Raw genomic sequence first — 12,424 nt, 5'->3', positions numbered from 1 at the left:
GGGGGTGACTAATTTGTCATGAATATCATTAACTAACAATAGCATAATGGCTATTCTAGTATAGAAACTCCATCATACATTTCCAGGGATGCTCAAACTAAACTGCGTTCTTATTATGTATGTACTTATAAGTGTGCCTTGTGGGATCTGGGAAATTTAAATCAGGAAATTCTTCAAACCGAATCACCTTCAATCACCTGCACTATGTACGTTTCCTTTTGTTTCAATGGCGCCGTCAGTAAGCTATGCGGTGTTTTTTCCGGACACAGATAAACCATGAATGATTCATCCAGATTATAATGAATGGGCTGCAGCGATAGAGCAAAGCGAGCGAACACAAAGCCATGAATGAACACACACGCATCCGGGAAATGGAGAAAAAAAAAAAAGAAGTAGGACGCTTCCGAGCCATCGCGCTGCTGTTGCGCCTCTCTTCCACCAGGCGGCAGTATTTCTCCCTCCAAAATAAAAGCACTCCTCTCCGGACCCTCGATCACATGCTGGGAAGGTTGGTAAATTGGCAGCTTCATGTCACACATGCGTACCGACAAAGTGAATGGCACACGGGCGCAGGAGTGACACCGAGAATACCAGAGCTGATCCACGGAAGCAGGGCGAAGTCCACGCAAGGGGGAGGAAGAAAAAGGAGGAGAAGGAGGAAAAAAGAGGAGAAGCGCGCGTGGAAAGGATGAAGGAGAAAGCCACTGGAGGCTTTAGTATCCCACCACCGGCTGTCTCCGAAATCCCAGCGTTAGAAGACGACCTCGGGGAGTGGAGGCACGTTTGAATTTGGGCAAGTTGGGAAAGTTCAGCGAAATGGTTATAAATGAGTCTCACCTGAACAGCTCCTCGACAGACCCCAGTGACACCGTCCTGAACCGCCCACCGTGGGTCTCCACAACTTTGGGGTGCTTTCTTATCTTCACCATCGTTGTCGACATCCTGGGCAATCTCTTGGTCATCTTCTCCGTGTACCGAAACAAGAAGCTCAGGAACGCAGGTGAGACAGAGTCCGGTAAGGGGGGGTGCATGTGTGGCGACGGAGCGTTTAAAAACAAAACAAAAAACTTATATAGATTGAGACTAAAATGCTGTTTTCTTTATAATAAAATGCTTGCGCAAGGTGACACATTCTGTTGCTTACAGACTTGTGAGTGGTGATTTTTTTTCTTCTTTCTGTTTGTTTGTTGTTGTTGACATTTTTAACGGTTGTCCAATCAGCTGGTCTTTACAAATCCGAGCCCCCATAAAGATGCATCTGCGCTCGCGATATAAGCTTGTCAAGGTAGCCTACAACCACGTAGTGGGGGAGTTGTTGTTTTACCCCCCCCTCCCCGCATGTTGTATCACTTTAATATATAAAAAAAAATAAATCCTCATAGCTTCTGCTCAGAAATGTGCGGTTACTGTACAGCAGCCTTCGGGCTTATATCGCAATGGACAGTTCAAACTCGACCTCGACTCCTGGAGCAGATTGGATGTCACTGACCTCCACCGAGCTGCGGCTGTAAGAGAAACACTCTCTCTGCAATAATTATTGACCCGATGTGACAGAAGCTGCGGGGAAAGCCCCGCGCGCTGCTTACACTAATGCTGCCCCGGGCTTCTCCTGTCGATGTTACTCCAGCCAGGGGATTTAATTCCATCATGAAAAGTGTATTACCAGGTCGATGTGTGTCACGGGCGTGCGTGTGTTGTTTTTAAACATTTATTTATTTGTTATTCACGCCATTTGGTTAATAAAATGATAGGCTGTGGATTAAATTGCGCGCGCGCCGCGTTTGTCTCGCTCGGTGGAAGTGGCAAAACGTTCATAATGCAATAGTCGGAGAGGACCGGAGCGATGCTGGGTAAAAAACCCAAGAGGAATCCTGTCGCGCGGAGATGTAGGCTACACCTGGCAGCTCCACGTATCGAGGCTGTCATCATCTAGAGGCTATGGTCGGGCGATTTGCTAAATGGCCCCCCCCCCCCCTGACATTACCATTTCACTCACCTGCAGAAATGTTGCGGTCAGTATAGATTTCCGTCACGCGCAGAGCGAGGGATACATTACGTGTTATCTGTAAAAGGATATGATTTCCTGCAAGCTCCCATTGCTCTACATCAGCATTGTATAAAGACTCACAAGCAGCTCTGCAGCAGTTGCTCTGGATTTGAGTATTTTTTTTGTAATAGAGCTGCTCACATCACACAACTGTCTTGAAATAGAATTTGTCTCTGAAAATGAAAATGAATCATGCTATTAAGTTGTGTTAAGTATGGCACAATAGGAGAGAAACATTTAGTAAAGTTGTTACTTTTAATCATGACTAATGTAAGGGGGGGTAATAATGCAGCAGGTGTAACGCTGCTGACGTAGGCTATATTATCTATTCGACGCTTAAATGTTGCACATGGTTGAGTTACAAGCTGGAATCACCATTTATTTATTCGGCTCATTTGATGATAACATGTTCTTTTTTTTCTTTTGCCATGCTGAATTCCGGCGAAGCGTCCTGAGGAAAAGTCCCAACGTTTGAGGGATAATGAGGCGCTGATGGAAAAAAAAATATATAAAACTCAGTTTAAATGTATTTGTGCAAAACTGTCCTTGAATACTAATAAGTCCTATACGCAGACTGATGACGCGGTTCCTAAGGTTCATGCCTTTGAAGCGTATTCGCTACTTAAAGTTCTGAGAGACGTGCATGCCTAACTTAAAGCTCTTACAATTCTCTGTTTGACGAGCCATTGGCACATTGTATGCAAGTTGGCAGACATATTGATTGACATGAAAAAAATAAATAATAATTCCACCCCTGCTGGAATGTTTTGATGGCGGGCTGGCTGCTACTGTTTGTTTTACTGGCCCCCTTATCTGTGGGAATCTGTGGGTTTTAACCACCACACTTTCTCTCCAGAAATAATTCAATTTCCTGTTGCGGAATAAGATCGAATCTGTTCCCCATAAATACAAGTGGGAATAGATTTCCCTGGCATGAACCAAAGCTGTGAAGAGATTGCACAGCAGTTGAACAACAAGGGGATGAAATGAGTACAGGACTAATAAGGAAATATACTGAGTGGTGAACCTTGGCAGGCGTCGTGTTCACGTTCTGCAGGCGGCAGCAGCGCTGCTCTGTCCCCCGGGAAGCCAACAACACACACCGAGCGGTTTGAGCTGCGCGGCTGGAAACACAACGAGTGCTGTGAGCCCAGCTCGGTGCCAATGAAATCACATTAGATGCACCTGTTCTGCTGTAGATAAGGGCATTTTCTGATTCATGCCGGGAAAGGGACGGCCTCAACTGACTGCTCTGGCTTGCTGTTCGACTACAGTGAGATGGTATACAGCTCATGGAATAGAACGTGACGCGGTGTTATATAGCTTTCCCTTGATAACAACAGAAGAGAAGACCAAATGGGGCTGGGAGATATTCAGTGTGATAATCCATCGTCTGTCAATTGAATGGTTTCCTGACCATATAGCGATATCGCAAAACACAATTAAGTCGTCTAAATTGACAAAAACAAGCACATAATAACAATAAATTGACAAAAACAAGCACATAATAACTTAAGTGTAATTAAATCAAACTGTTGTCTTGATCTGATTACTCTGTATTTGTTTGCATGCGTCTAAACATACAGTCAGCGGAAATATTTATTCATTTTTCTTCCATTCTTTTTGTCTTTGTTTCCCTTGAAACTGTTCATTTTGCACTAAAGTTCTTAATCAAATGAGAAAGTAATCTGTACTTTGCATTTGTCAAGTCCGTCATTCCCACAGGAGTGAACAAAAAGAAGCTTCACCACATAGCCTATTTATTGAATGACCGGACAACTTGCTTTGCATTTATTTATTTCATTATCGAGATATGAAATGAGCCATATAGTGACAGAAGATGTTGACCATATCGCCTACAGGCCGTGCCCCGTGTGAATGCTGTCGCAGTGATTTGCGATGCCTTTTCGTCCTGTAGATTGTGTGGATTTATTTTTGTCAGGACGACACTCTTAGCTTCTTCTCATGCGATAGAGCCGTCTGTGATGGTCAGTGTAGCCTTTTCTTTGAGCCTGACAAAGTTGATCTTTTTTTTTTGCATGGCTTCATTACACCTCTGGTATCTGTTACAGTATTATTTCTCTCATTGTAATGAATATGTTGAGGCATTAATGCAGAGTTAAGTGCTATTTGCATGCACCTCCAATTAGGTACATATCCGTCGGGCTGTGTCGGGAGATTCGAGGAAAAAAAAATGAAATTGGCTCAGCGCTGTGGAGCTTAATAAAGAGATAACTGTGAAATGAAAACAAAGCCCCTTTTGTAGACGTTGCACGTAGTAGTAGATGTTGATTTGGCAGCATCCTGTCTTGTTTTCATCATGAGGGAAACCATTTGAAAGACTTGTTTTGTGAGAAACTATAATCCTTTAGACCAGGCTTCATCAGGGCATCTGTGTATATATTTCATGAGCGAGGTGATCAAACGGGAAGTTTCTTGGGTTGAATTTGTTACGCCAGAACAGAGATTAAGGAAAGACAGTACTCATGTCTCTCACGTATAAATGCTCTTTTTATTTACTTCAAAAAAGTTGGTTTACGGTCACTTTGCTTAATGTTTCCCTTGGATCTAAATCACCTTGGCATCAAACACCCCCAATTTAGTCCAACTATAACAGTTTCTTAATTGCACTTGCTGTGCTCAGTGACCATCTGTTTACTCAATGTACTTTCTGAAACCATGTGTTCCCTGCAAAAACAACAACTTTTATCGTAAAGCCAAGATGAAAAGTTCTGTTACATGGGTCCTTTAAAAAAAAGTCTGCAGGCGTCGTGGAACTCCGCAGCATAGCGCATCCTCTGCCAGCGGTGTCAGTGTCATGTGTTCCCACCTCTGATGACATGCTGCCTCTTTGTGGACCTTGCTGTGCCCCACTTTGGCTGACACTGCTATACGGTTTCACCCACGGTGACTGAAGGACAAGAGTGTTGAGAGAGTAGATGTAACTTGATGAGGACCATATTAGAAGCAATTTCTGATTTAAAAAAAGTGTCTTTATTTGTCACGAAACACAAGGAGGGGACATTTCATTTCCCTCCTTTTGCATGTAAAGTCTAACAGTATTTAGCAAGAGTTCAAGTGGGCCTCAAAGTCATTAAGCGGCCCTCAATAACTGAAAAGGCCACAGGTTAGAGAGGCACTCTGTATCCACTGTATGTTCTTTTTGCAAAGACACGATCACATTATACTCTCAATAAAACAAACACAATCTCAGAGCAGTCGCATATTTGGTGCTTTTCCTCACGATGGAAATATTGGGTGAGAATTTGAGTGTTTATCCCGGAGTCCATTCGAATTTGAAGAAAAACACAAGGTAACGAGAACAGTAATGCGACAGAGAACTTTGTTCTTTGTTTGTTTGCAAGCCCAAACTTGGCTGACGTCATTCCTACCAACAGGTACAGGTATGCGAAGCCGCGGGGTGTCCTAGCTGCTCACTGGGTTTTGTCGGTGCCTGTGGTGATTGCTGTGATAATCATCGGAGCGGCACCGTGTGGCGGAGAAGCTTAACGGTGCCAGAACCGAAAGGAAAGGGCACAGTGGGTGAAAAACAGTCTAATTGGGGACCCACGACAGCAGGCAGGTCGTGGCTTTGCAATTCATTTATAGTTCTCCCAAGCTGAATGAATGAACATTGAGTGGGAGAGGAAAAAAGATGTATTTCTTTAACTCATGAGGCACTTAACTCCCAGCTAAAGATGAGATAATGCCCCCCTGTCAGCCAGGACACGTAAAGTGGAAGCTGCTATCGCGCGCCGAGGCTGCTTTGCACCTGATAACTTGCAGTCAGCTGTTTCTTTTCAGTGTTCCATGTGTGTCCTGAAACACGGAGAAAAAAAACGTACACGTTTTACTTACTTGGAGATCTACTTTGGACAGATTTTTTTCCTCCTGTCAAGAGGGCTTTTTTGGCGCTCCACAAGGATTCAAAAACTCAAACATCAGATCACACACAGATATATTTATATATATAAAAATGCACGGGGCTGTGGCCACACTGTTGGGACCGTGCGGCCGGATGTTAATGGTGTTGGTGTTGCAGAGGGTACGTGATAGTGAAGATAAAGGCAGCAGATTGGTGAGAGCCTGTCACGCGAAGCAGACTTGTGGTGACAGAAGCGGAAGGCTTGCATTCACATTCTATATTCTAAGAAAGACTGATTGCCGTTTTAGTCATGTTAGTGTGTTGCTTCCGTCATTGGGAGACTGGGTTTGTTTGTAACATTAATAGCAATAATCATTTGCAATCTTCTGTTTTACATCATATCTGACGGCAGTCTTAGCAGGCGCCCCCTTGTCTCGCTGGGTATCGGGCCTCTTTCCAGGGTCATCTGAGAAAGAAGAACTGAGCCAGCAGCAAGCGCTCATTTGACTTACTCTTGCCAAGGGGCCTCAGCTTCTAGATGATTTCATGACTTTCTAAAATTGGCCGGATTATCTGCACACACAAAGCCCGCCTGCAGTAATCCATGCCGTATACACGGTGTGGATGATAAGAATGTAGGCTTTGTTTCCCTCACATTTCTCCTCTGAGAAAACACCTTTCTGTTTCTTTCTTTTCCTGGTTTACATTCTGCGCAGCGTTTTGCATTCCGCTCGCCAGGTTTTTGCGCCTCATCTCGATCTCCCACCTTCTTTGTCCTCCTCCTCCTCCTCCCGAGCTTACTCACCCTAACATGCACACTCTCTGTTTTTCTTCTTCTCTTTTCACTTAAATTTTTACCCTTCCAGGCTTCATATTCCATGACACCCTGTCTGCTTGCATCGCTCTCTGAGGACGCTATGTTGTCAGACCACATACCTGTGGAGGAATTCTGCCAATAGCCCTTTCCATCAAGCCGGTCAGGCAAGAAGACGGTTATCTCTCAAACACTGAGGTTTCCAGATTATATGATGGCCAAGTGGGCAAAAATGAATTCAGCTTGTTATTTGGATAAGAGTTAAACAACGACCAGCCTGACATGGTCGAATTTAACAAGAGCAGGTCTGGCATCTGGTCTTCTCCGCTGTGCATGTTAACTTACTTTCTCTGTCTGTCTCTGTCTGTCTCTCACCCTCGTGGAGGACAGCACACTTTCACTGAGAGAGGAAGACACAATGAGTCTATAAATACTTATACATAAAAGAGAGCATATTTGGAGCCATTTAAGATTCCATCCCCACCATTCCAGCAACCCTCCCTCTTCCTCTTTCCATGCCTTTCCCTGTGCTATTTCTAATCATTTACAATATTGTACAGTGACAACTTCTTCCTGCTCGATAGGAGCTCGGGATGACGCACACGGGAAGCTTAGGGCAGTCAGATCAAGTAGAACCTAAAGCTCATCCAAGGGGAACTGTGCATCGTACTGTCGGGTGCTTACTGTAGAGCGGCAACTGTTTGATTAGACACACACACACACGAGGCGGCGGGAGCTCAGAGGTTAGAGGTGCTGGATGGTGATGGGAAAGGGTGCCAGTTTTTGATTCCAGTTGGGGGAAACGGAACTGTTTGGGGGGGGGAGGGGAGGGAGAAACACTCTCCTCTGTTCGCAAGGTGCCCTTGAACGAAGCACTTAGTCCACCATTGCTACTCAGTGGCCAACAGTGGAAAACTGTAGTCGGACTCAGCAGCTTCCAGCTGTGAATGCGTCAGATTGCATGACCGTTAAAACAAGGCACCAATGGGGAAAAAAAAGAAGAGAAAAATATGCCGGGTCAGTCGATCCGCCTTAGATAGAAAATTTCAACAGAGGGAAAACAGAGAAACCTCATTTTCAACATCCCTTTTAAGAAAAATTACATTTAATGGGCCTAAAAACAGCCAGTGGACAAACACACGAAAAGAGCTCAATCAGAACGCCTCGTCACTCTCTATGAGCGAACGGTCCTGTTCAGTTGAATGGCACGTAATGAGGATTATTACGGCAGACACATGAATGCCATTTGATGTCATCCCGTGAACACTGCTCCATTCAGCCTTATCAGGCCGCTGTCTCTGGCTTCAGCGATGTGGTTTATCACTGAGACACAGCGCTGTTCTGCACAAACACTCCAGAGGACTGCGCCGTCAAATGGAAATAACAATTTTAGTGACTACAAAGCAAAGAAGCGAGGGCATAGCAGTCTAACAATAGTCCTGAGGGTAAAAAAAGCTGCATGTTGTCACTGAAAAATGAGTAACTATAGGTTCCAGCAGATCCAAGTCGAAAATAGCAAAAGTCTTTTTGTTTGATACGATCTCCTAATTTTGGTGTATGAGGTGTCAGAATTCGGGGGAACATGTAAAAGCTCTGTCAGAAAATGAAAACAGGATGTATAAATGGTAAGAGACAGTTCTGTTGTTCAGGGACACAGAAAAACAACTTGAGTCCGACCATTAAAATCTGTATTTCCGAAGACACTCGCGGAGACACACATTTGTTCCTTCAGTCTCTGCACAAGACAAGATCCATCCTGAATTTCCGCCGAAAAACCTTCTGTGAACGTCTGTGTTATGCAACAACTAGTAGCGAGAAATGTTCTCTGTTAGATTCTCCGTGGAGCGGACCGAAGCGAGGTATCACCGCTCGTGCTTCGAGAGAAAGCGACTCTTTCATGGGTCCACGGAAAAAAGTCACGTAGAGGATGTGACTCGAAGTAGTAGAAGCTTACCGATCTTCAGTACAATCCTAATGAAATAAGCTGCATCTGCTTTGTTTTCTGAAAAGATAACGCCACACTGTTCACCCTGGAAAATTATTGGATTTCTGTCCCCTTCATTCTATTTCCAGTTTTTATTTGCCTTTCAATATGAAGTAAACTGAATAGTGAGACTGGTTGCTGATATTTAGTTATTTTTATGAGGATCTTTTAAGTTAGATTAGCTCTAATACATATTTTTTATATTATACTAATACACCTGATACTGACACAGCGACAGAGAATTCTCTGCAGGTCTCTTTAGCTCTGTGTAGCTTCACAGCGACTTCACTCTTTTGTTCCACTCTTAACGCCCTCGTCAGCGTTTTTTTTCCAGCAGCAGGCAGCTGTTTCCCTGATAAGCCACCTGCACACGTACCTGAGCACAGGCAGGCAAAGTTAGCAGCTATACCTGGTGAACACACAGTGGAGCGTTCAGCTGCTGAGGAGATAGATGTTTCCCTCAGTAGCTAAAAGTGAGTATTGGATGACATTCATCAGGTGGACATGTGGCTCTGTTTTATCTCGATGTGGATACAGGAAATTGTGCGCTAACCGCCCATCCCATCATTGACTGCTTGTTTGAGAAAACAGCTGCTCATCCATGTAATTCAGTCTAATCACCGATGAATATTTCCCGCTGTTAGATCTCTATTACGCAGCCATGAGTCCAATTTAGTCTTTCTTTGTCTCTGTTTGGCATCATTTAAGATCACTTAACTCCAAGTCCATTTTGTATAAATGCCTCTTTCTTTTCTGTAGTTTAAAACCTCGGAAATCCCTTTGAAGGAGAACCCTCATTCTCAAAGGTGCCGAGGTACAAACAATAAATACAGACACAATTCAAATTAAATGGCAATAAAAGAAGAATACATGGCAATATCATTTTAAAATGAAAATACAATCACTAAGATTAGTAATTCAACTTTGGAATTATCTCAGCGGAGTAAATGAGGTCAACCTTAAAGTTTTGTTGAAGCATATTCCAAGTATACGGGACACAGTAACAAGACGCCGAGCTTCCTCACCGTGAGCGGTTACAATGGCTTCTACATTCCAAGACAGTAGGGCTGAGAGATGGGGGAGAGATAAATAAAAGCAAAAGTTGATCGCTCCTCACTGAAAGAGCCGGCAAGCCAGATTTATTTTTGTATAGTTGGCAATGGTGTGTCCCACAACTATCTCCAGTGAGGAATCTTCAGGCTGAGCGATTTGAGAGTGGAACAATACAGAAAAGAGACTGCTTCAACAATTTATTTTTCTCGTAAATAATGGAAAGAAAGCACTTTCAGAACCACCACAGTCATTCAAAAACAACACCCATTATAATCTCTGCACAGTTTAGGACCAGTTTCAAATGAAGGAGGTGTTTGTGAAGGAGGTTAATTAAACGATAGCTGTAGATTTAGAGTGGTGGCATGAAAAGAATCTGAACTGTGGCAGAGGACATTGTACAATAAAGAGGTAATATTGTGTATATAAATAGTAAATAGGACTATTGTAAAGGCTTGCGTCGTTAAGGGCTCTTATTGTGGCTGCACGAGTGTCAGTGACGCCTGCACTTTGTTTTACCTGCAGAGATATGAGAGAGAATCCATCTATCTATCCAATATCTGTAGCCACTTATCCTATTCAGGGTCCTGCGCGGGGGGTTTAAATAGACTTTATCGGCTGATACAAAGTCACACTTGGCAGTACAGACTAATTCTCAAGAGGCAGATTATGACACATTCTTCATGGTCCGTCACATTTTTGAAGTAATTAGTGGAGTCCGACGCGTCCCTCTAATGAGCAACAGCTTAGTGTGTGAGATTTCCTCGTCACAGTATGCTTTCCTTTAATGACTAATAAACATGCTCTTCGTGATTATTGTCTAGTGTCCTTTGTCACACTTTCAGACATCGCTTGGGTTCATTCCAGCGTTTCTTTGGGTGCCGTCCAAAAGCAATAGGACATTAAGGAGTAGGAAATTAGATGTTTTTGCTGCTCAGTGCTCAGTGACCTAGTCTAAGCCTCAGTCTCTCTGATAATATGGGAAATGACTCATGAGATATGTAGTATTATGAAAGAAATAATCTGATATCTTTTGTGGGAGATATTGCGCTGTGATAAAACTCTATATGTGAGTAGATGTGGATGATCGTTGCTACTCGGGGATGTTTATTAACACGATCTTTGTTGACTCGGCTGCCACAGTCGACCGAATATCTTAAAAAAATCAAATTTCAACTGGAAGCGCTCTGTGGGACTCGGCGCCAGAGTTGACTTTTCTGCTTTGTTGGCATTGCTGACTTAAGTAAAAGTGGCGAGCGGTGGGGACGTTAAGTGGTCACATAAATAAAAAGTCATGTTACAGCATATCACAGGTAAGAAGATGACAGCACATTCCTCTCTTGATATGGACGTGTACGGACATTTAGTGGACTGAATGGTGATTTCACTGAGATGATCCTCTACATCTGAGCTCTAATGAGAGGATGTGTTGATAGTGGTGCACAATGAGAGCGAACTAAGGATGAGCTCATTAAGGATGGGATTCCAGAATTCATTTCCATTCAGAGCTGGTCACAAATTGTCTGGTTTCCTGAGAATATATTAGCTCTGATGCTATCAGCTCCTCCATTATAAATTCATGCAATTGGTGTCATATTTACAAAGTCAGTTTATTTACCAGCCAGTTGTTTACTTCCGCTGGGGCGGAAATACTGCGAAGCTGTGTTGATTAACACGGGGTTTGGCTGTAATAGCAAGCGTTAAACATTACACAGTCATAGTTTGATTCATTGTTTGCATCAGAAATCTCCCTTTATGTAGCTTTAATGTCGGGAGACTATAGCCATGGCAGAATATACGAACCCTTCAGGTACATGTTTTCCAAACTGACGACAGAAAAAAGGCTTTTCATGCATTCCATAAAAAATGGATCAGCGCTGTTGAAAATGGTGAAATGTGACGTTGGAGCATGCGGGTGGTGCAAAATAAAAGGGAGTAGGGAGTAGACGACAAATGACAGTGGTTCAAGTGTATCAAGCGGAGTCAGATGATAAAGCTTGCCTTATCGAGAGGAAAATGGCTCAGAAGCTGTTGCAATACAATTATGAATAGTGACGATATAAAGAGGGACTGTGAACATCCTCCCCAGGCCAAACTTCTCTAGTTTTGTACTTTTTTATTTTTCAAAACGAAAACAAAAGAGGAACCAGAATGCACCTCATCCGTGACGAGGAATTCCGGATTGGGATGTAATGTAGCCATGGCAATCATACCATGAGATCATCCTACAACATAACATAAATGTACCTCGCGTTTTTGGGTCAAAAAAATCCACTGGATTTAGATTTGATGATTTATGTTGAATCAGATGGTTGCATCAGAAGGATTTTGGCCCACAGTGTTGCCGTAGGATGGGAATGTAAAAAATGTTTGGAGCGCCGTGCGTCAAATTGTGGTGAACACGAGAATCTGTCCTCCCCTTCTTTTGTAATTCAATTAGGTGTCAGAACGGGCTGCAGCAGATGCATGTCAATTACTCCGTGCAGAGGCGGTATCAGATCCAAAATGAGTAATTGATCGTTCATTCATCATCTGTGTCCATTAATCCCACAGGAACTAAATCATCCTGTCAAGAGTCCAAATTACTACCTGCGCTGTAATTGTAGGACAGGTTGGGGTGTGTGTGTGTGTGTGTGTGTGTGTGTGTGTGTGTGTGTGTGTGTG

The 12,424-nt window shown here is 43.4% G+C and overlaps 1 protein-coding gene across 1 annotated transcript in view; it reads left to right on the top strand.

The window, feature by feature from the left end:
- Window positions 1-496: 496 nt before the first annotated feature.
- mtnr1aa (melatonin receptor 1A a) overlaps window positions 497-12,424 on the top strand; it is a 32,880-nt gene continuing 20,952 nt past the window's right edge. Inside the window, exon 1 of the mRNA XM_031863131.1 lies at window positions 497-1,000. Within this exon, the coding sequence (XP_031718991.1) occupies window positions 817-1,000 (184 nt within the window). The 5' untranslated portion in view covers window positions 497-816. The remainder of the gene's footprint in view (window positions 1,001-12,424) is intronic.

This window comes from Anarrhichthys ocellatus, unplaced genomic scaffold (genome assembly GCF_004355925.1).
Source record: "Anarrhichthys ocellatus isolate YVR2014 unplaced genomic scaffold, GSC_Weel_1.0 scaffold28, whole genome shotgun sequence".
NCBI lineage: Eukaryota > Metazoa > Chordata > Actinopteri > Perciformes > Anarhichadidae > Anarrhichthys > Anarrhichthys ocellatus.
Note: the sequence above shows the minus strand (reverse complement) of the source record. Positions and strands in the feature narration are given on the sequence as shown.